Genomic DNA, 22547 nt, shown 5'->3' with positions numbered 1-22547 from the left:
TTTATGCAGAGAGCCAGCACTTACCTTGTCTTTCTCTTACTCTGCAGGTGCCTGGCACACTGAACCTATTGATCTGTGTAGGATTTGTGCTGTGGTCCATTTATTGAAGATGTGAAGCAACGTCAAGTCAGATTGGAATTACTGACAGACTGGAGGAAATCTTAGTCCTTGTGATGCACATGGACATGCTGAATTATAAATAATTCTAGCTTCTTTTCCCCTCCCCTCCCTTCCCCTCACTCAGCTATCTCAGGGTTCATAGAGATTTCAATGGTTCGCGTGCCTGTAAGTTTGGAACAGAAGTGACCAAAAATGGGGGACCAGCAATTGTATAAAACTAACCATACTGCCAACAGCAATGAGAACTTGTACTACCAAATGAACTCCCTTCCATCTCTAAATCATAGCTATGGGACATCTGTTATGGATGCTCCCCAGGCATCCCCCCTCTCCCCCCAGTTTCCCCAAGATTCAAGAGACAGTATAGCTTTGCCTGTAGGTTCAAAAAGTCTTGGGTCAATGGATACATCTAGACAAACCAGTTGGACACATTCTGGCTCAGGAAACCATGTCCCAGTGAGGAACAATTTGAATAATCAAAGCGCAATGTGGAGCCCCCTTGGGCAGGGGGAGTCCCACGATGGATACCAATATTCTTACTCTCAACCCAGTGAAAATCGATCGCAAAAAATTACCAGTGGGGTCCTGCATAAATTGGACTCCTTTACACAAGTATTTGCTAACCAAAATCTGAGAATTCAAGTCAACAACATGGCTCAGGTTTTTCACACTGAGTCTTCGATGGCAGATAATTCCGGTGACAGTGCGCTCAGGCAGCTGCTGTCCCAGAAGCCAGCGGTTGAGCAACAGCCTGTAACTTCCAGCGTACAAAGATATCAACCACTGCCACAGCAAACACACCAGAATTTTGCAAGCACACAGCAAAAGCAACAAATGCAAGTCATGCAGCACCAACAGTTGTACTATGACTACCAGCAGCATTTATCGCAAATGCAGATGCATTCTGCGTTTCAGCAAGGACAGGCGCACGTTCAACAAATGCAGTCCCAGCAGCTCTTACCGCAACAGATGCAGCACTTGCAGCAGACTCAATACTACGCTCAGCCGCAGCACGGACATCAGCGGCTCTCAATACAGGAGATCCAGCAGCAACAGCCAACTCGGCAGCAGCAGCAGCAGCGGCAGTGTCCAATGCAAATAGCTCAGTATTACCAAACGCAACCTGTTATGCAGCAGTTACAGCAACAGCAGCAACAGATGCAATTGCCGCTTTCTCCGTATCACAGGGAACCCGATCCAAAGACTATGCATGAACCACACCAGTACTCTCAGGATCCAAGTCATCCTGTGCAGCTTATCCAGTTGGGAGCAGTGCCTCAATATTGCTACCAAGATCCCCATGAACAGTACAGGCACCTGTACCCGCAGAGTTTACTGCAGCAGCAGCAGCAGCAAGATCAGCAGAAGCAATACGCGAGTGAGAGCAGAGCGCCATCTCTGAACTCCCACGTTGGCCTCACTCCACCAGAGACCACAGAGGATCCCGCACGGCAGGAGATTAATTCTGTAGGTAATGCTGTCCCTCATCGAACTCTTTTGCCAGCCTCGGGAGTTCATCTGAACAACAAAAGCTCTCAGCAAGACTCCCCCAGCACTGCGTGGCCTCAGGTAGGTAATATTTTGGATCCGTGCTCTGAACTTGTTTTGCAGAAGAGTAGCAAGGTGTAGAAATGAAACAGTTGCAGGAGAGCCGGAAGATTAGGATGTGAGCGGTGGGCATCGCTGGGATGTTTTGGGGAACTGCATTAACAGACTTCTCCTGTCTACACCGCTGGGTTGGCTTCAGGCCAGGCTGGCAGCAGCACAGAGCTACTGCTGCTGCAGGGCTGCTGCTTCCCTCGTGAGAGGCTTTGGGAAGTTCTGCCTTGGTTTGGGGGGAGGAGGGACCCAATTACAACGCAGAGCTCTTGCTAATTGTTCAATACCTGAGGGTTCGATTGTTCAGGAAGAGTTAGCCAACTCCCTGTTTCCAAAAGTAATACTTCTGGGTCAGAGCAAAGGCTTCAAACAGCAAGTGAGCGTAAGAAAACTAGCCATGCTCACAGAGACACTGATTTGGAGAGACATGTAAGGCTCTCAACTCAGAGGCTTTTAATATTAGTAAAATCATATGCAAAATACAAACATAATGCTATGAGTGCCTTCATTTATGCATTAATATTTCCTGAAAAATTCTTTTCTCTTTTTTTCCCCTCTTCTCCCCTCTCCTCCTTTGATAGCAGGTGCAACTGTCAGATGGCAGACTACAGCCGCTGTCCCCAGAACAAAGGTATTTTTATAAGATTTTTTTTTTTTGTCTTTTTAATTTAAATATGAGAAATACAAAGGAGTGCTGCATTTAGAGGGAGGGGAGTGCACTCTGGGTAGGTAAAAGTTGTTGCTCTTCTAGAAACATCTTTAGTTTTGTGCTTTGTGAATTTAAGTTTGTGTGATTTCCACCCTCCCCTGCAACAATAAAATCAAATAAATGCTTTGTCTTTCAAAAAAAGAAAGAAAGGAAAAAAAAAAAGGAACCAAAGAAAAAGCAAAAGTAGGGGGGAGCAGTTTGCTCTCAGTGTTGCATTTGTAAGAGAAGGGATGATGTGTGGTTTGGATTTGTATCTTTGGCAGCAAGAATCTTCTGTTTTTCTTAAGGTCTCACCTCTGAAGGGCTGAGGTGTCCTCCAGCATGGTTGTCTACCATAAGTAGAGGCATTGTGACCAAGTCCTTGTTGTCATGAGTGGGGAAATGTAGGTCTGTCATAATAGATCTTGTGGGTTCTCAGACTTTTCCATACTGAGGGCCATGTTTTGATGAGCGTGTCCTACTCAAAACTTTCCTTCTCCCCATCTTGGGAGCAGCTGATCTAGGTTATTTCCCACGTATTCCACAGCACTCACCCTGTGCTTACTTGTGGTTTCATAACCATCTAGCTGTAAAATTTTATTGACTTCCTTGACTAAAAAGCTTCCTTTGCAACAAAGGGAACATGCCAAACTAATGTCTCTTCTTCTGTTCCATGCTAAAAAAATGAAAATAAAAATAGTGGCCAGAACAGAGAAACACTTCCTGAGAGAGCTGATGCGAAGAACAAGCTAATGTGTTCAATATGCTTGAAGGAGTTTAAGAGTTTGCCTGCTCTAAATGGTCACATGAGGTCACACGGAGGAGTAAGAGCATCTCCTAACTTGAAACAGGTAGCAGTCCGTTTTACTTCAGTAAAGACTCTCTCCTTTCTGTGTTGATGTTTGCTTGCTTTGCCATGCTTTGCTTTGCTGTCAAAACTTGTTCTTCTCAGCACTGTTTTGTTGTGTCTTAACCTGTGTAAGTAGAAATGCACATAATTCTGCTAGTTTGTAGGCCAGAAGTCTTGCTTTAAAGTCAGAGGCAGTGGTGGAGGACAGCACAGCGTTTGTCCCTCTCTGTTTCTCTGCGTGTTACAAAAACACCCTACAAAGTCGTGTCAGGGGCGTCTTAATTTTTTTCCCCTCATGTTTGTTTATTATATTAGAAATATCAGGAACATCAGGCCTTCCTTATTTTCATTTGGACTACTTGGATGACTAAGGGATGTTTATTGGAAGCCTTCCCAGGCTTTAATTGAAGGAGCAGGATTGTTGAATCTTTGACAGCTTTCTTCCCAAATGTTTTAGTTCTATAGGTATCAACAAATACCAAACCAAAAATGTGGGTTTGAATTGTTCTGCATAAAAAAAACTTGCCCTGTCAGTCAGTTCTGTCCTAATGGGGAATACCACAGGAAGGCAAAGAGCTACCAGAGTTACACCATCTGTGTCTTTGTTTTTAGGTGGGTGATGGAGAATTCTGTCTTTACAGTGATAAAAAGAGCACGTGTTTATCTCCCCTCCTGCAAGTTATCTTGTAAAGATGCTTAATGTGGTTATTTATCACCAAGGCTGAATCCTATGCAGGAGTCATAAGTAATCTGCCAATTTCTTTCAAGGCAAATAAAGAGTCCAAGAAGCAACGCTGTTGTGTGTTTTGTAACCCTGGCCACTTCTTTTCAGCCACGGTGCATACGTTGCGTAGTGTATCGATCCAGAAGTAGCCCTCCCTCACTCGGGCTGAAAGCCTTTAATTGTCTGTACAGGATGAAGGAGAGAAACCACCACAGCAGCCGCTTCCTAAAGAGGTGGATAGTCTCGCGCCCATCGTCATGCCAGTGTCTGTCCCTGTAAAGCTTCTGTCGCCCGAGCCCAGCACGCAGCCCTCTGCCAGCACTGCCACAGTCAAAGACAAGCCTGCCAACTCTGTGTCAGATGATGAGATGCCTGTTCTCGTGAAGATGACTTACTCTCCACCGTGCAGTCCAAAAGTGGCCAACCCCTGCTCATCCTCTGTGAGTGCTGCATTTCTTGCCACTAACTGTGCTGTGCTTATTAAATCCCTTTGCTTATAGTGCTGCTACTTTCTAAAACGTCCATATTTTCGAATATTTTCCGGAATTTTAATGATGCCTAATAAACAAAAAAGGCCTGTAGCATCATAGCATTTCTTTCTCAATCATTTGAAAATATTAATTTTCCCTTTGCTGGGGAATCAAGACCTCAGTTGAAAATAAATAATTTGAAATTGGAATGTGATGTTCTTTTATCCCACTAGAACAAAGGGATTTAGTATCTTTTTACTGTTTTTGTTTTTTCCTTTTCAGGCTGCTTTGTTTTTATGTTATTGCTTAAATTCAGCAGTTTTATTTCTTCCTGTTTTTTAAAGTCAGATATATGTGCTTCTCATTTCAGCCAAAGATAGGAGGGCACTGCGCAGTGCTTACAGTGTGTGCTCTAAGCCAATATGAAGCTTGCCGACTCAGAGTTTTGTGATTAAGTCATTTTTCCCTTTCTCTCTGCATGTATCAGATCTAAGGGTTAATCACTGGGAATTCTGATATAGGAAAAATAGCTATGCTTAGTGCTTTTATTTCGCTCATAAAACTGAAACTGTCAGGCAGCACGAGGAATTGATGAGTACTTGAATGAGATGCGAGAATGCTCTTTGTTGTTTTCCTGAAAGAGTCCTGGAGCAAGCAGTATTTATTTTGTGTTCCAGTGTAGGAATAGATGCTGCTCATTCCTTCAAATCCATGCTTGCAGACTGCGCCATGATAAGAGACTAACAGGGAGTATAAGTACTGTATGGTATTATCTGTATAATGCAGAGAAATACTCTTGTGATTTTTTTCCTTCTCTTCATGAGGCTGTTGGCGAAACGAGGGGACAGCATATACCATCGTGGGTGACTCCTTATAATATTTGTGTATTTATCACCCCCCTCCTGACCCTTCACTCAGATATACACACTAATTCTAAATATATATAAAATGTTTTACTCTCTTCCTTTCAGACAGAGGTTTTACGCATAAACTTCCACTTTACTGTGGAAGCCAGCATCTCACAATACTTAGCTTGTAACTCAGCAGTACAATTTTTCTTTTCTATTTCTAGTTTCTGGAGAGAAAAGGGACAGTCTTTTCTGAATCCTTGAGCTCTGAGTGGGAGATCTTCTCTAGAGACATCAGAGTAGGTGGCTTGGGCTTGTGTGTTTCTGCAACGTATGTAAAGTGACTGTGATTAAATCTGCCAGTGTTTGACTAAATGCGCATACATTCACTCAAAATTATGCTTGCAGTCTTTGTTACTGCCCAAGCAAACTAAACTCGTGCAGTTTTCTCTTTGGATCCTATCCTTTACATAATCAGTAGCATTGGAAACGTTCAAAGATCAAAAGATCTACAGTTCCCTCCTTTTCTGTAAAGAGATTGCGCCATTGGAGACTTCTTTTTTAATAGCCAAGAACTGGAGCTGTGTTGCATTTATTTATACTGTGCTTTGAGCTGCCCAGAAAAGCTCCCACAAAGTTCATGGAATCAGTAAAATCAAACAGCAGAAGGAAACTAAATATTCAGCAAGGCTACAGAACGGTGAGCTGAAGCTACCAGTCAAGTGAGGTCCATCAGGATCTACCCTGGGTGGATCTATCAAGGTGCGGCAGCAGGTCCCACAAGGATGCATTCAGTCTTGGGTAATGGGAATCAGTTCCTGGAGCTTCAGAAAAGTATTGGGGTGATTCTGCATTGAGAGCCCATGGACATCACGATCTGCTTTAATACTCGATGTGATCTTTTTTGAAAGTAGTGTTGGCATAACCACACTGACGCGAAGGTATACTGTAGGTGAAGCAGCGTAGGAGATGGAGATGTATAGGACTTCTAAGATGTTGTCTTGGTTGGTTAGTTTGCTTTACACTAGTGAGGAAGGAGCACCAGCTCTTTGACATCTAAAGAGCAGAACAAAATGAGCCCTTAAGCAAAGACTTGGATCTGGCCTTCTGGGTTTTTTTTTAGGTTTTGGTTTGTTTGTTTTTTTTCCTTGAGTTTAGGTTTTTTTCCCCTTTCTCCTTTTTGAACACTAAATGTTCACCATCGTGATGGACTGTGTCTGTGGTTACAGGTAACTCTCACCCTTTCACTGTTCTGAATGTCCATTATCAACAAAATCCTCTGTAAAGCTGCTTTTTTTCCTGCAAAAGGAAAACTCTTCCAAAACTTGATTTTTTTGGAGAGAAAAATTGTCAACAGCTGTTGGAGAGGATACAGCCATGATCTAACAGAGAGGACAGGACCTCGGTAATCAAAAACATTTCCACAAGCTGGAACGTATTAACATAAGGGATAAAGGGTGACAGTGCTAATGCTCCTTTAACATGATTTTTATTGGGTGAATGTGATTCTCAGGAACCACCCATGGTGTAAAGATGTATGTTGTCTAAACATACATTGTAGTAATTTACTTTATGTAGTAGTAGAACTTACCAGATGATGCAGACATTCTGGAGTAACCCTATCTGTCAAAAATTTTCTTCTGCTTTCCAAGTTTATCCTAAAGAAGTTCTACAATCTGAACACCTGAAAGCAGTATATTTAATACTGTGTTCATCTACCAGCTTCTGTGTGTTCTTAAAGCACAACCTGAGAACCTGTTTCTTCCCACCTCCTCCCCAGCCCCCCAGAAATCCAGATTCCAGGTTTGCACAAATTCTGTGCCTTCTGCTTCTAGGGATTTATTGTTAAATGATTTTTAACATTTCTAGAATTCTAGAATTCTAGGCATGTTACAGTGTGTGAATTTCCCAGATGGTCATCTACTACCCTTTTTCCTCCAAGGAAACAGGAGAGAGTTAAGTTCAAGATTTGTTGCAGCTGGACTGTACTCAAGCTGATGGGAATGTAGTGATAAGAGGCAAAGAATTTGAATTTATTACATTTTTCTTCCTTTCCTGCTGCTGAGTGCTGCGGTAATTTCACTGAGCTCATTTGTCCTTCCTAGTCAAACAAAATAAATGCGTTGGAAAACATCTCATATAAAGTTTCTAATAAACTGTGACTGGGTAATGAAGTAACTCCCAACAGCCTGTGTGTGTTCAGTGCAAATAGAAGTGCCCATGGTGTTCGGGTGGAGCTGAAGATGGGTGTGGGAGACTCATGGCCTGGGAGAGCCATTCCCTGCACCTTAAAAAGCTGGCAGCAGCCTCTCCGTGTCTGTGTCTGTGGCTCAGCCCTACCTTGACCCAGAGGGCTTGCTGAAGGACCTGAGGGTAATTTGTCCTGGTTTTTCTCACTCCCCTGAGTTTTCTGTGTAGCACCAGGTACTGTACTGACCAGGCTTATTATGGTGGTACCTGATTAACTGCCTGGTGGTAATGGTTTTTCTGTGGCTGTTGCCCTAAGCTGTAGAGGGTTGTGTGCAAACCACATTTAAGCATGTCTAAATACTAAAGTTCAGCATTGTTTTCATTTAGGAAATTAGCAAAAAACCTCATCAAAGTGCTGTAAAATTGGAAGAAAACTTCAAGCCATTGCAGGACAAGAAGAAGTATCGGCACAGACCCGAACCTCTCTTCATACCTCCTCCTTCCTTCAACTTCAGCATGTCCCATTCCGGTGCCACCCTGTACCAGAGTCAGCTTCGCTCGCCTCGTGTCCTCGGAGATCATCTGCTAGACCGGACGCATGAGCTCCCCCCCTACACTCCGCCACCAATGCTTAGTCCAGTTCGGCAAGGGTCTGGTCTCTTCAGCAGTGTTATCACATCATCTCATAGCACCTCACTTACTCAGCTGCCACTTACTCCACTGACACCTACTCCACGGGTGCTCCTGTGTCGGTCTAGTAAGTATTACATTTACAGAGTGGCAGTACATAGTAAATACCACTGTCCTCTCTTCTGGTGTTACCACACTGATGATTTTTATGTGTGCTCACATGCATGGCTGGTTCTGCTACTTCACAGGAAAAGTCCATCTTTATCAGGGTTTTTGCCTTGGATTTTGTAGAGGTGGTGTTAAAGCACAAAGTGAATAGAGGAGCCTAATCAGTGAATAAAGGTGTGATCTTTCAATGTGGTCTGCCTCAAGAAAGGACCACCACACCTCTCGTTACATCTGGGCCTTCTGAAGTGGAGGGAAAAGACCTGGTTTGAGACATGGGATTCATTTTAAGTATTTTTTGTTCAGCGCTTAAAAAGAAAAGGTGTCTAATCACATGATCAGGGCAGTAGAAACCTCTGCAAGTTAGGACATTTTTGTTACCTATAACAATTTAGACTGTTTCTATCTAAAAATTGATAAAGGGTAATTTTTGCTTAATAGACTGGAGTGATGTTGATGTTAATAGGGAGGTGGCAATGCAGCTCGGGAGGAGGAGCGTCAGCAGCGATACAGTTGTTACCAAAATACCCTTTTAAACTCAAACTCCAATCTCTGTTTCAGATAGTATTGATCGAAGTGTCATTCCAGTGACGCCTGGGCCTGGAGAACAGACTGTTGAACCGTAAGAAAAACAATATTGTTTTTGTCACTGCTTTTATAGAATAGCTCCAGCCTAGAACATGTGGCGTGAAGTGCTTTGAACTGGGCAGGTAGTGTTCAACTGCCTGAAATCATGTTGGGCTGGATGTGTTTAAGGTTGCTCTGGATGGTGGCTGAGGACATTGGGTGCAAAGTGGCTGTGGGAGATGTAGATGTCATGGCTCAAAAACGCTAGGAGAGGCTTGCTGGTAGCCACTGCAGATGAAAAAAGTGTTAGTGATGGCTGGGAAGGGGGCCGTGAGGAGGACATATGCTGATCCAGTACTCTGTTAACTGTGGAGCTTTGGAGAGGTGTTACCTGGTAGGTTCCCCAGGGCAGTCTGCAAATAGGATCGTCCCTCAGCAGTAATGTCTCTTTCTGCTCTCCGCTGAAGACTGCCGTTCTCCATGTAACAGAAAGTTACTGTTTCCGGCATCTGGCCTCTTTGCTAGTCAGCACGCATGTAGGATAGGCTTTCTTGGGTTGTCTGTAAGGTATGATGTCTCAGTATAGTTTAAATTGTGCATTGAAATTTTGGGTTCCCCCAAGAAGATCAGTTCTCTCTAGGTACTTATCCCACTGAGAGTAAAGCATTGCGTAAAGCAATTTCCTGCCACTCCAGTGTAGTAAAAGTTTTGTTGGAAACAGTGAACACTAATGCGACTTGTGTTTTTTCTGCATGTTGTGTAGTTGAATACTTATTTATTTATTCGTCTTTATAGACGAATCAATATTGGGTCCAGGTTCCAGGCTGATATTCCTGAGCTGCAGGACAAATTGCTAATGGAGAAAGATGTGCACAAGGCTACTCTGGTTTGGAAACCATGGCCAGAACTGGAAAACAAAGTCTTCCAACAAAGAGGTACAATGATTTGCCATTTTAGAATTTTGTACGTCACCCTGTGCCTGTTGAAGAAATTCACATTGATTTCTCCTGTGTATACTGTACAAAACAATCAAGAGAGTATTAATTACTGAGAATGCAGAGCAAGAGACCAGAATTGCATATTACAGACTCAGAGTAACAACATTATATAGTGGCACTGAAAGTGAAGTCTGGATGAACTGTTTCCTGATAGCCAAGGGGGAAAGATCATTGCTGGGAAGTGTTTTTTTGGGTACTGAACTGCCTGGTAAGGGCAGCGATCACAGATGAGAGGCAACTGACAGCTCCTGGGCCTGTCCTGTGACCATAACTGAGAGGAAATATGATGGGCTCAGTGGCTTCTACCAGTCCCGAGCAGAGTTTGTTCCTGCTTCCAGCACAATTCGTTTCTGTTTCTCTACCCTGGCTGGAGCCTTCTTGGCACAGCAACGTCACTGGCCTGTGTAAGCCACTGCTTCACAGCCAGATCTCTGGCTCTGCAGTAGCCTGTCCCATCCCAAGGATGCACTCTGCAAATCCCATCCCATCCCCTCCTCAGTGAGTGATCCTAAAACCAGGAGATGAGGTGCTGGGGAGAGAGAGTATGAAAGCTCTTGCCCTGAACTACATTGTCTTTGAGTGGTATTACAGAATCCTTGGCTCTGGATGTTTTACTGACAGGCTACTGTATTAGCAGTAAAATGTTGACTTGTTTCTGACAGTGGAAGACCTTTTAAATATGAGCTGTTCCAGTGTGTTACCTGGTGGAGGAACTAACTCAGAATACGCTTTGCACTCTCTTTTTGAGGCGAAAGGAGATATTATGGTAAGATAAGAAGCTGAAAGGGGAGATATGATCCTCTGCTGCAGATAAATTAGCATGCTTTATTAAATGGATTTAGATATGGTTATATAAAAAAGAGATTTCTGATTGATTAGCAGTGACGCTTTAAACATCCTGTAACATTTTTGGGGAATGACTTTTCCCTTTCATTCTTTAATAAATTTAAATTTCAAAGCAGTGCCTCTCTGAAGGCTTACTGTATATTTCATATAGATAAGATTACTTAGTTTATAGCCTTGGGGCTTTGAATGTCTCCCAGTGCTTGCTCCAGCCCTGATATTTCACAAGCTTTATATTTGGTCACAGAGAGCTTAGTCCTCTTCTAGCCCTTACAAAAGCCCTTTTTTTGTAGCAGCAATCACATCTACTTATTCATTCAGAACTGTGAGGTGATTGCATACAGTTCTCATACAAATAATGCATTTCAAATATTTGCATCAGTTTAGTGATGGGAATGTTATCAACTAGGGCAAAACGTCCATTTTGCCCAGTTTTTTTCCCTGCACCAGTTCCTGGAAAGCCAATTTAAAACAAAATGCAACAGAACACGGGGCTGGAATGAATTTCACAGGATTGTCTAATACAATGTTTTTTAGCTTGTTTCCTTAGGCTCTGTTAGCTGTGTCTGAGGGGTCTGAGACAGGTGACTGGACTTACTTTCAGGTCGTGAAATTTGCTATACAGGGGGGTCTGCATTGTCACGGGAAAAATCCACAAATCATGTGTCTCCCTGATCCAAAGGAGGATTAACTATACTTGCTGTCATTCCTGATAGATGTTGACCTAAACAGACATTCTAAAAGACTTCACGCTATAAATATTAATGCTATCAAACCAACCATAAAATATTAGTGTTAATTAACACTATCAAATCAAATACTATAAATGTATTTGTATGTGGCAAGTAGAAGGGAGGAAAGAGCTGGAAGTTGCTAAGTAATAGCCACATTTGTGCTAATTAAGGCAGGACAGGTGTGCATTAGATGCTCTTCTGTGAGGTACAGTGTTAATGGGCCTTGGAGTAATTTGATGTGATTTCGCATGACAGGAAAAGAAAAAAGAAAATTAATTCATATCCTCATACCAAATAGTCTTCTAAATGCAGTTGTATGCAGCAGCTGACTGCATTTGCTAATTCTGTTTTTCCCTGCCTTTTCAATTAGGTTGCTCTTGAAAAGCTGCTGTTGAGAAAGCCAGTGAAATTGAAGTGTCATCCTTTGGCAAATTACCACTACGCTGGTAGGTTTCCTTGCGATCTCTGTATCTGTTGGTTTATAGAGTCCAAGGCTGGCGTGCCAGGCTGGAGCATGGGATCACGCTGCACTCTCTGCTGTCTGCTGCAGGGATGGCAGCCTCTAATAGAGAGGTGATGTGGACAGTGCCGAGTGGTATTTCCGGAGCCTTTTGTTACAAGTTTGGCAGTTTTTCACCTGACTGACGGTGTACAGAAACTTTGCATCCATGTTGCTTGTAGGGTTCTGCAGATTTAAAACTGCCTTGAGTAATTTTTTTCCTCTTTTAAACTGAATTTTAATTTGTTGATCTTTTAAAATTGCTGCTATTCGTGGAATATAATTTACTAGCAGTAAGGTCTTCGTTTTCTGGTATGTAAATGTCTGCCATCATGCCTTCCTTTTCTGAGGTGATGATGCATGATAAATGAATATGATAATCATGAACATCCTTCCAAAGAGGCAGTGCTGTAACTCTCACTAGTGTCTTAGTACTGAATACAGAGCCTCTCTTTGCTTGGATCTAGCCAAAAAAAAAGCGGTCTGGGATGGTGACTTCTTTAACAAACACAGCAAGAACCGCATTTTGGTGATGAAGCAGAAGTGCCCTGTGAAATGCACAAGGTGGTGTTAAGCCATTGGACTTAAGTTATGTCACCTAAGCATAGGTGGCAAATGTCTCTCTGCAGCCCTCTGTGTTATTACTTAATGCTTCGTAACAGCTAACTGCTTGGACATGCAGAATAGGATTTTACATAAGAGATGTAAGAATCTGTCTCCAGTTTAGGCTCAATAGGAAACACGCCAAGAATCTTCTGGTGGTCAGTCAGTCAATCACAATGTCCAGGGTCATATGCTCATTTCCAGTTATAGTCATTGTGCCACATAAGTATAGAAGCAAGCTACTTCCTGGCTGTAGCAGCTCACTGGAAAGATTCCCAAGTACCAAGGACTCTTGTAAAGCAACTCTTTAACCCCTTGGCCTAAGAACAAGAACAGAAACATGTTTGATGGCAGCTGATAATGAGTGAATAAATGTGAAGATCAGGTTTTCAGTCTTGGCTGGGGGGGATGCCTAGTGCCTTTGATAACAGCTCTCTTGCAGTCCAAAGGGTGAACATGGGGGTGAATGGAGGAGGAGTATGTCAGCCAGGAACTTTGACCAAGGTCTCTTGTCTGAAGAGATGACATCAAATCATGTGTGTGAGACAGTCCAGGGGATGAAAGAAGGAAGATGAGGGGATATCGCAGTAGCCTCATCCTCAGTGAGCGATCTAATTAGCAGAGCAGATAAGAAATTTCTGCCTGTGTGGCAGAGGAGGAGGAACAGTCTTTACTGAAGTAACGTTACAGTAGTTTCAGAAAGTGTTTTATTGTGATGCAGGGAGGAGCCAGGAGAGACTGTTTTGTTTAGTCTTTCACATGAGGGGACACTAATCCTTGTTAACTAGCACTGAGACCTGTGGACATCAGTGTATCCCTATTTCTTAAGCAGGAAAGGAAGTTTGATTCTGCTTATCACAGCATGAAACAAAATCTCACCAGTCTCGATTTAAGTACTATAAAATAACAAGACAAAGCATTACTTACTAATGCTCTTGAATGCAATGTGTGATTGCAACTTATATTGACAGCCACACTCTAGCATCATGCAGCAGTTCTTGAATAAGAGTTTATTTGTGGTTGATAATCAGCCACTCAAGGCATATGGGAATTTCTCACAATGTAGTGCGTGAATAGCTTAATATAACTTCAAGTGGTATTTGTTTGGGTTAACTCTTCGGGCTTTCTGCTCCGTAATTAGAAATCACAGCTCTCGGGCACTGCCACTTTTAAAGGTAGAATAGACCAAAACAGAGCATGGCACTGACTCATGAGAATTAACTGATACCACAAACAATAAATATCCAAACTCATCCTTAGCATTGCCCCCGAATGAGAGTACAAGTGAATAGCTCACCTTTGAAACCTGTTGGCTCGTGAGGGAAGCAAGTTGTAAAACTTGAGGCTTTTCTGTTGTGTGCCAAGAGAGCTGGGCATGCTGACGCAGGGCTGCTTGGAAGAACACCCTAATCTCTCTGTCCTAATGCTTTGCCATCTGTCAGGATGGTGTTTTAGGGAAGAGAGGGGGAACACGTATCTAATACAAGAGGAGCGCTGTTGCAAACACTTGAATTGTTTTCATTTGAACAGTGGAATTTCTCAGGTCTGAAGTTCTCCTGCAGTGAGAATTGCAGGAGAGAGTGTCTCTGAAATAATGTGCGTCAGGCAGTCTGAAAACTTCTTGTGCATATTGTGATAGGGTATGGATCAGACCCAGCATATGCTCTAGGTAACGGATTTGAGCCACCTCTCAGGGGGGCTCCCTGGATGTAGGTTTAGCCCCCTGGAAACCCACAGATTGGGCCCAAAGTCCCCAAATTTGTAGAAGATACTTATTGCCAGTTAATCAGTGCAAAAACAATATGGCAGATAAAACAAAATGTAGAATAAATGTCGAAATACAAAGCTCAGCTTTAAAATTTGATCTGTATTCCAAAGTCCAAAATTCTTTCTTGCTGCATTGCAGATATCTCTCTATACACATTCTCTATATCTCCCTCAAGCTAACAAGAGCAAAAGCGGTTTCCCAGCAACCAGAGTTAAAAACAGCTTTTCTTCTGTTTCTTTTCCTACACAGGATTTATTCTATTAATTAGGTTACTTCCAATTAACCCGCATAATCTTATAAGGGTCTCTGCTAATACCACAGCTATTGGGGAAACTCTGTAAGGCCTGAATCCTCCATAGGTGTACAATAAAATTAGCTTGTGTAAGTGATTCTTTTTTTTTTTTTTTTCCCCTTCCAGGAGGCTAGGGTAGAGGCAGGAAAGCATGACTAGAGAGGTTTGCTGAAAACTAAAATCTCTCCTTTGGTGTTGTCATGCTTTTTAAAGTTACACTTTGACATAGCAGAGCAGAGCAGGCTCCTGGACTGAATCAGTGCATTTACCCCTGCCCAAAGGGAGGGTAAATGCAAATAACTGGCACACTGTGTAAGAAGGGAATGATGCTGGTTCATGGTGGCAAAGATGGCAAGGCAGTGTGTCAGCAAAAAAATCTTTGTGTGATAACAGAATAAATAAAACTCGTGGCTTGAAGCCAGTGCCTTTCTCTGATGCTTAAGAGAGCTTTAGTGTAAATCTCTGTGGAAATAACTAATGCATGCTTGTATCCAGTACTGGAAAAGCCTGCAGAAAACAGGTTGCAGAAAACTTAATTTTGTAGTTTTCAGCACGTGATGGAGCGGTGAGATACCTGCTCTAAGCTTGTGAGCCTTCAGTTGAAACTGAAAAACAAAACATTTGAAGCTAATTAAAAAAAAAGAAAAAATCTCTTTTTTTTTTTTTTTTTTTTGGTAGACATGAGTAACCTATAGAGTTCAATACCATGCATGATGCCATGCCCAAATTAATTGCATTCAGTGCAGAGGCATGCATTTCTATGGAGAATGATAACATTGACAGGAATATTAGGGATTTCTTTTGATAAAAGTTTTGGATATTTCAGAAACTCTCAGACAGACCGAAGTAGAATCTTCTCACAGTGTAAGTCATTTCAAAGGCATTCACTTTATGGTTTCTTGCATATCCTTCCTTTAATGTATGTAACCTGCCCACTCTTACAAACAGGACACTGATGCAGCAGAGCAATCCTGTATTCCTTCTGTTTGACTAATACTGAGGAGGCACAAATTCATTTCAATTTAAATGTTGATTTCGCATTTTCACGGGCAGTTAGGCTGGTGAAGTAAAGACAGAACAACAATATTTGAAAGTTTTATATACAGCTTCCATTAAATGATCAGAAAGCACTTTATGCATATTGCACATTGCTACCATCTCTATCTACTTGTGACCTCTATCACACAAGTGTCTTACCTCTAGCCATGCAAGTGAAGAGCTGCAAAAGGATCTTATAAGAGTTACCATCTGGAGAACAAAATGATAGATGAACTTCTGTGTAGCTGAATGTGAAGTGGCATATAGGGGAATAAACAGTACAAGCTTTACATATAAAATTATGAGCTCTGTGGTGATACTTCTCAATTCGAGTGAGACCTTGGGATTATAATGCTAGTTCAATGAAAGCATCAGCTCTGTATTTCACAACAGCTAAAAAAATCCAAGTCAAATATTAGGAGGATAGAGAACATGGTGATGCAGCTGTGCAAGGCTGTGGATTGCTTGTATGTTGACTATTATGTGCCTTTCTTCATCTCTATAGGAATGTTTTAGTACTGAAAAAGGTTCAGAGAGGGACAGCATTAATGACCAAAGGTGTGGGAGTGACAGAAAGGACATGCAATCCTGAACAGCATGGAGATGACGGTTGAGATTGAAGAACAAAGGGTCATCCAGTGAAGCTACTGGGAGCCAGGAAACAAAGAAAAGGATGTGGTTCTTCATGCGGAGGGTCTACTAATCTGTGAAACTCCTCGGCAAAGGATGTTTTGGGTGCAAGAAATTTACTTGGTTGAAAGGAAGAGTTGGGTCAGCACTTAAAAGGATAGTTACTAAATAAGCAAATTGCAGCAGACTCAGGAAATCCCCTGTGCCGAAAGCGGTCAGAGGTTAGGAAAAATTAGGGAGAGGCATTGTGTTTGCTTGCCCTGATCTTACTGTTTCCTAGGCAACTGCCTGTGACTGCTGCTGGAGACCGAATATGGGTTAGATGGACTCAAGGTCTGAGTCAGTATAGCCATACTTGTATTTGGGTAGCAGCAATCACTAGCATGTGCTTCAGGTTTCCCAGTTTTTGTTTCAGCTACTACATCAACATAAAGGTGGTGGGTTTTTATTGCTTATAATGAATTCACTCTTTTTTTTTAAGGCTCTGACAAATGGACACATCAAGAAAGGAGGCTGTTCAAAGAGGCATTGTCGACCTACAGCAAAGATTTCATATTTGTACAGAAAATGGTAAGGTTATTTCTGTTCTGCCAATTGTTTTTTCCATTTGCTGCATTCTGTTCCCCTTCATTTTCCCTCCAGTGCCAGACAAGCTTATTGCAGGCATAGAGCCAGCAGTGGTTACAAGAGCGCTGTTAGGAGTGGTATATTCCACTTGGTGTATCTATGCATGCAACTGCAGCACCAGTAAAAAACAGTTAAAAATAAATAAATAAAATCTGTTCTTCTTGTTATCATATGTTAAAGTTTCCACACCTGGAATCCAAGTCACGGCATTCCGTGTGTGGGACAAGTATGGTGCTCCGCTATCATCTTGGTGTTTTCTGGCAGTTTGTTAAAAAGTACCTGAGTCACTGGCATTAAGCCTTGTGCCAGGAAGGGTTGAAACCTGTTAATAAAGAGAGAACATGTTTGGGCTTAATTTTCATATTCTGCCACAAAGCAGAAAAGACAAGGTATATACATCTCAGGGCAGAATACCTTACTTGTTAGCTCAAATGTTGAAAAACATTTGGGTTTATGGCAACCAAGTCTTAATTCCTAGATTTCTCAGTGGTATTGTACACTTGGGCTGCAAAAGTATATTCTCAGTCATTTTCTGACTAGAATATAGAGAATCCCAGAGAAATGTACTGAACCTGAAATAGTCAATACAAATTTGACTGAAAAACAATAACTAAAAAAAATTATTCTACAAGAGTATTCCTGTTGTAGTCAAACTGCCTTTTTTCCCTCCATTTCAATGTTTGAGAAATAAAGCCTGCCTCTTGGAATGTATGAAAATTGTGTTGAAAGAAAGCAAAAAATTGAGATTGGACTATTTCTGCAATTACTTAACTACAGGTTAAGTCTAAGACGGTTGCACAATGTGTGGAATACTACTATACCTGGAAGAAAATCTTGCGTTTGGGACGGAAACACAGAACGCGTTTAGAGAAAAAAAGAGAGGAATGTTTGGTAAGTCTAAAAGAATATGAAAAGGTTTAACACTTGATAATTTTCGTTTGTCCTGTTTTGAGGAGGACGTTGAACTAGATGACACAGGTCTTTTCCAAGCGAAATTATTTCATAATTCTAAATTATGTTCTGTATGATCATTCTGTGACCTCAGCTGCACCAAGGTTTTGTGTTCCTGGACTGTAATAGGATAAAAGTGTTTTGACTAGTGCATTATCTAACTCTAGTCCAGCAATTACGGCTTTTGCTACTGATGAAGCAGGTTAAACATCTGTAAATTATTCCTGTGCCTCTGTGTGTGTGCTCCTAGAGGCTGCTCTAATATTCTAGTACAAATACCATTCACACAGACTAGCAGTGCAATTCTTTGTGTGCAAGGTCTGTATTACAGGTAGTCTTGGGATGTGTTTTTTGGTTTTGGTTTGGGTTTTTTTGTTTGTTTTAAATAAGTCATTTAATTTTACTATGAATATAGTGTACATTGCCGTTCTAACAGTTGGGGGAGGGTATTGCACCTTGGCGTCTGTAGACTCTTAGAGCCACAGCTCTGTAATACAGATGGCGGGTGTTTTGAGCACTGCAGTGAAGCTTCATGAGCTGTAGCTTTTCCATTAAGGGTGGTAGTTCCAGCAAGACCAGAAGTTCATTCAGGGTGGGAAAAAATACTGAAGGTGGAAGCAGGCTTGACTAAGCAGCATGCTGTTCCAGTACTGTCTATGTCCTACTATCCAGTACTGTCTGTCTTTGACCATATTTCTAGTATTTCTTAAATGCACTATTTCAGACAAGTGGAGAAGAGGAAGTGTTAGAGGAAGATGAGGAGATCGAAGAAGACAGAAAGGAAGAAAGGGAAATGCAGAAGTCTCCTGACCCACCAGCTATCCCTCTTGTTGGACCTATAGATCTGCCTGCCCTTCAGAGTCTTTCACTTTCTTCGTCCTCCTTCATCTGTGAAATGCCAAACTGTGGCGCTGTACGTGTGTTTGGTATCTTTAATAGCAGAGGGGTTGTATACTAGTGAATTGTGATTTTGGAAATCACTGGCCAGGAATAGTCTAAAACCCTGATATCTCCTGAATATCTTTGGACAAATCATTTTGCCTGCTTTTAATTCCCACATCACAAAATATAGGCAATATGCTGATCTGTACATAAAATTGTGTCCTGAAATGTTGTATCGACTAGAAATACTGTATGGTAACAGCTCTGATTACTGTTTTGTTATACAACTGTAATAATAGGATCGCTCATTGGTTTGTTTTTATTATGGCTAAGTTTCTTTAACTCTTGTAGGATATAGCTGAGAACAAGCAGCATTTGATGAAGTAGATTGTTTGTGCATATTGGACGTGTACAGTTGTTCTATAGTAATATGCATTCAGCATACTTCTTTCTGCAGTTTCTGTTCCAGTGCAGTATTTCTTGATTTTTATTTTTTTTTCTTCCTTCCGCCCTACTCCCTGTCAGGTGTTCAGTTCCCGACAAGCGCTAAATGGCCATGCTCGCATTCATGGAGGTACAAATCAGGTGACAAAAACCCGATGCACCATTCCAGGCACTAAGCAGAAATCTGGTACGCAGAGCGGATACTGCTCCATCAAGAGTTCACCTGCTCATAGCACAACAAGCGGTGAAACCGACCCAACAACAATTTTTCCTTGCAAGGAGTGTGGCAAGTAAGTGAATATGACTGTCTGCAGTATCGCATCATATTTGCATATTTATATTCCAGATGAATAGTGTTGTGCAAACTCTTTATTTTGCTCTGATGGTCTCAAAAGAACAGTTTCCCCTTAGATGACATGTCCTCTTACCAAAACATCCAGAGGTTCGTTTGCATGACGTTTTGGATGCTTCCCCTGCAGTATTTACGCCAATTTTCCTGAATCCATTTACCTGCTAGAATTTCTACATCTGACAGCCCAGCTTCCTGCTTCATCACAGACTTGCATGTGACAGTGGGCAACTTTCTCTGTGTTTGAGTTTGTCTCTGTGCTTGAGTTTGTCCATCCTAATGTGGGATTCCTTCACTTTTTTCCTGTTGTGCAAGATTGTAGTGAAACCAAGTACAGGGGGAATTAGGATGTGCAGAGATACTGAAGCAACTGTGGGAGCTACAAAATACCTCCGGCAGAGTCTTGAGTAGGCCATTTTGATACTGTCAGGATGTATAAATCTGCTAGTCTGTCCCTGAAATTCTCACCATGGCATTGCAGACTTCACTGACTTCTATTTCAGGACAAGGAAGCAAATGTACTGATAGGTTGTTGAGTCTTTTTTGGCTCACTTCATCAAAAGCAATGCATTTTTATCTGGTTTTTTTTCCTTTAAAATTTAGGGTATTTTTCAAAATCAAAAGCCGCAATGCTCATATGAAGACTCACAGACAACAAGAAGAACAGCAAAGGCAGAAGGCTCAGAAAGCTGCTGTGGCAGCAGAAATGGCAGCCACTATTGCGAGAACTACTGGGCCAGTTGGGCATAGTTTGATCCCTCTGGATCACATGAGTTTGGTGAAACACGTTGAAAATGTCGGTGACATTGACGACGATGTTGTTCAGGAGCTGGGTGATGTCATGGAAGAGAATGAAGTCATGGATGCTGAGCTTTTATTGGATGATGAAGATGCAGACCTACTGCAAGATGATGCTGAGTTGTAAATAAAGTTGTTTGATAAAGACAGCTACTGAGCACACCCTGAATGGATCAATCAGGAAACCTGGACTGCTCGTTTATTCCCCACTGATTGTAAACTACCTGTTGAAAATGATAATTCTTTTACCCAGGCCTAGGAAAAAAAAAGAAATCTGTTTTTTTCCCTTTTTTAATTAATTTGTGTTTTGGGGGGAAAATAAATAATTGGTACAAATATTCTTATAAGGTGTTTTTATCTGAGCTCATTTTGCTGATAAATTCCAAGGCCACTAATTACAGAAGTGCATGGTTCTGCTATCCCTTCCCTCCAGGTGATCTTTAGTCTTTAATTCTTCCAAGTTTCATTTTACCCCAGTTACAACAATGATCTTTACACACTTCTGATGGAACTTTTTTTTTTTTGCCTATACTGGATCACTTCCAGCATCTTCCAGAGACTAGATGTCATCTCTGTTAAGGAGATGATTACATTCTTTGTCTTTGTGCTGTCATTTTAAGGGAGGTGAAGGAAAAAAAAATCTGATTTAACTGTGAAATAATTACAGGAGTGACTGTATCATCTGTAGTACCACAGTACTTCTTCAGTTCTGTCTTGCCTTAATGCATACACGTTAGGCAGTTTGTAAAAGCATTGGTTACACTGTACATTTTAGAGCTTCCATTTTAGCAAGGTTTTGATCTGCTGATTTTAAGACGACCTAATTCAAGGATTGAAGAAAAAAAGATGATTGTACTGTGGTTCACATCATCTGATGGGAACACTGTATCAGAAACACCACCTTGGTAATCAGGTTGCACTGGAAATATATTTTGCTGTGACAATAAATCACACTATTGAATAGCTCTCTCGGTGGTTTTAGGAGAGTGTATGCTCGAGCAATGCAGGAGCTTGCTCTCTCACCAGGCAAATACAGGGAGACGTTCTTGCCCGTGGAACAGAGACTGACCGAGTATATGCCTTCAGCACATGTTAGTTATTACTTGTAGGCATGAAATGTTATTGTGCCATTTTCAGTCCTCATTACACCAAATTCAAATGTTGTTTATTTAGTAAAACATACTCCAAAGGTGAGTTGACATTGCTGTTTAATTACCATTTCTCCTCCCTTAGGTTCAGATCTACATGCTGGATGTCTAACACCATTTATATAAATCTAGATTTGGTTCTCTAAATAAATAGGATCTCAAAAGAATTGTACCTTGCAGAATTAAAGAATTAAGGAAGAATTGGAGTTAGGTTGAGTGGACCTTTAATTACAGAATATGAATACTGATTTTAGAGCTTTCACGGGTAGCAGCACTGATTTTCTTGTGAATTTTGCACAGTAGAAGAGTATTGCTAACTTTGTAAAATATTTTGTAAGACTGATTTCAGATCTTCCAGATTTCAGGGTTGTTTGGGTTTTTTATGGGTTGGGTTTTGTTTTATTGGGTTTTTTTGCCACATCGCTAACATCTTACGCAGAATCTGAGAGATGGTGGATCTTATTTTCTACTGTCTTCCTTGTATAACTATGCAAGATGGGGGTAAATCACGGCACTTTTGTATAGGAGTACCGGACCACACAAGTTCAAAACCAGTGGGACTCATTGGCAGGGAGGTGCCTTCTCTCTCAAAGCCAAATACGTGAAGCCAAATGACCTGAAGTTTCTACTTCGGGTCGAATGTTCTGATACTAAAGAACAACCCTTCAGGAGAATGGAAATCACTTCTCAGTTTCAGGTTAGTGAAGTTCCTGTGTACGTGGTTTGTTTTAGTGTTTTTGGGGGTTGTTCCAGAGGGTTTTTTTTAGTTGGTTTTGACCAGCGGGTAGAATTTCTCTCCGTCTGCTGCATAAGGGATGATGTTCTCAATTACTGTACCTGCGAGTTTCAGGAGACCAGACAGCAGCCTTCTTTTCTTTCCCGAACTGCCAGGCAGCACAATCCCCAGCAGTTCCCGTCCATGCTGTGACATGTTACTTTCACAGGGGCCATGGAACCCAAGTTCAGCAGACCGGGTGTTCAGCTGTATGCTGCCAACTAGATCCACTGATAATAAATTTTGTAGATTGTGCAAGTCTAGTGGTTTGCAAAGTGGAGGCTTTTGTGAGCGGTAACTTGTGTTGGCTTTTAGGA

General features: G+C 41.7%; 1 protein-coding gene across 1 annotated transcript; it reads left to right on the top strand.

Moving 5' to 3' along the window:
• Positions 1-312: 312 nt before the first annotated feature.
• On the top strand, positions 313-20647 carry TRERF1 (transcriptional regulating factor 1). The gene is made up of 14 exons (XM_009586006.1): positions 313-1689; positions 2301-2350; positions 3108-3258; positions 4173-4421; positions 7877-8246; positions 8846-8906; positions 9647-9786; positions 10512-10615; positions 11797-11872; positions 16738-16826; positions 17661-17774; positions 18559-18747; positions 19242-19450; positions 20113-20647. The coding sequence occupies exons 1-14, from the start codon at positions 313-315 to the stop codon at positions 20432-20434; spliced, it is 3501 nt and encodes a 1166-aa protein (XP_009584301.1). The 3' UTR covers positions 20435-20647.
• The last annotated feature ends 1900 nt before the right edge of the window (positions 20648-22547 follow it).

Source organism: Fulmarus glacialis, unplaced genomic scaffold (assembly GCF_000690835.1).
Source record: "Fulmarus glacialis isolate BGI_N327 unplaced genomic scaffold, ASM69083v1 scaffold15119, whole genome shotgun sequence".
Taxonomy (NCBI): Eukaryota; Metazoa; Chordata; class Aves; order Procellariiformes; family Procellariidae; genus Fulmarus; species Fulmarus glacialis.
The sequence above is the reverse complement of the archived record's forward strand: the minus strand, read 5'-3'. Positions and strand labels throughout refer to the sequence as shown.

What these genes read in the sequence shown, in the direction of transcription:
- TRERF1 (XM_009586006.1), top strand. Translation starts at nt 313, where the DNA reads ATGGGGGACCAGCAATTGTATAAAACTAACCATACTGCCAACAGCAAT. An exon ending in CATCTCCTAACTTGAAACAG is followed by an intron (nt 3,259 to 4,172) that starts GTAGCAGTCCGT and finishes TTGTCTGTACAG; the next exon opens with GATGAAGGAGAGAAACCACC. An exon ending in CCAACCCCTGCTCATCCTCT is followed by an intron (nt 4,422 to 7,876) that starts GTGAGTGCTGCA and finishes GTTTTCATTTAG; the next exon opens with GAAATTAGCAAAAAACCTCA.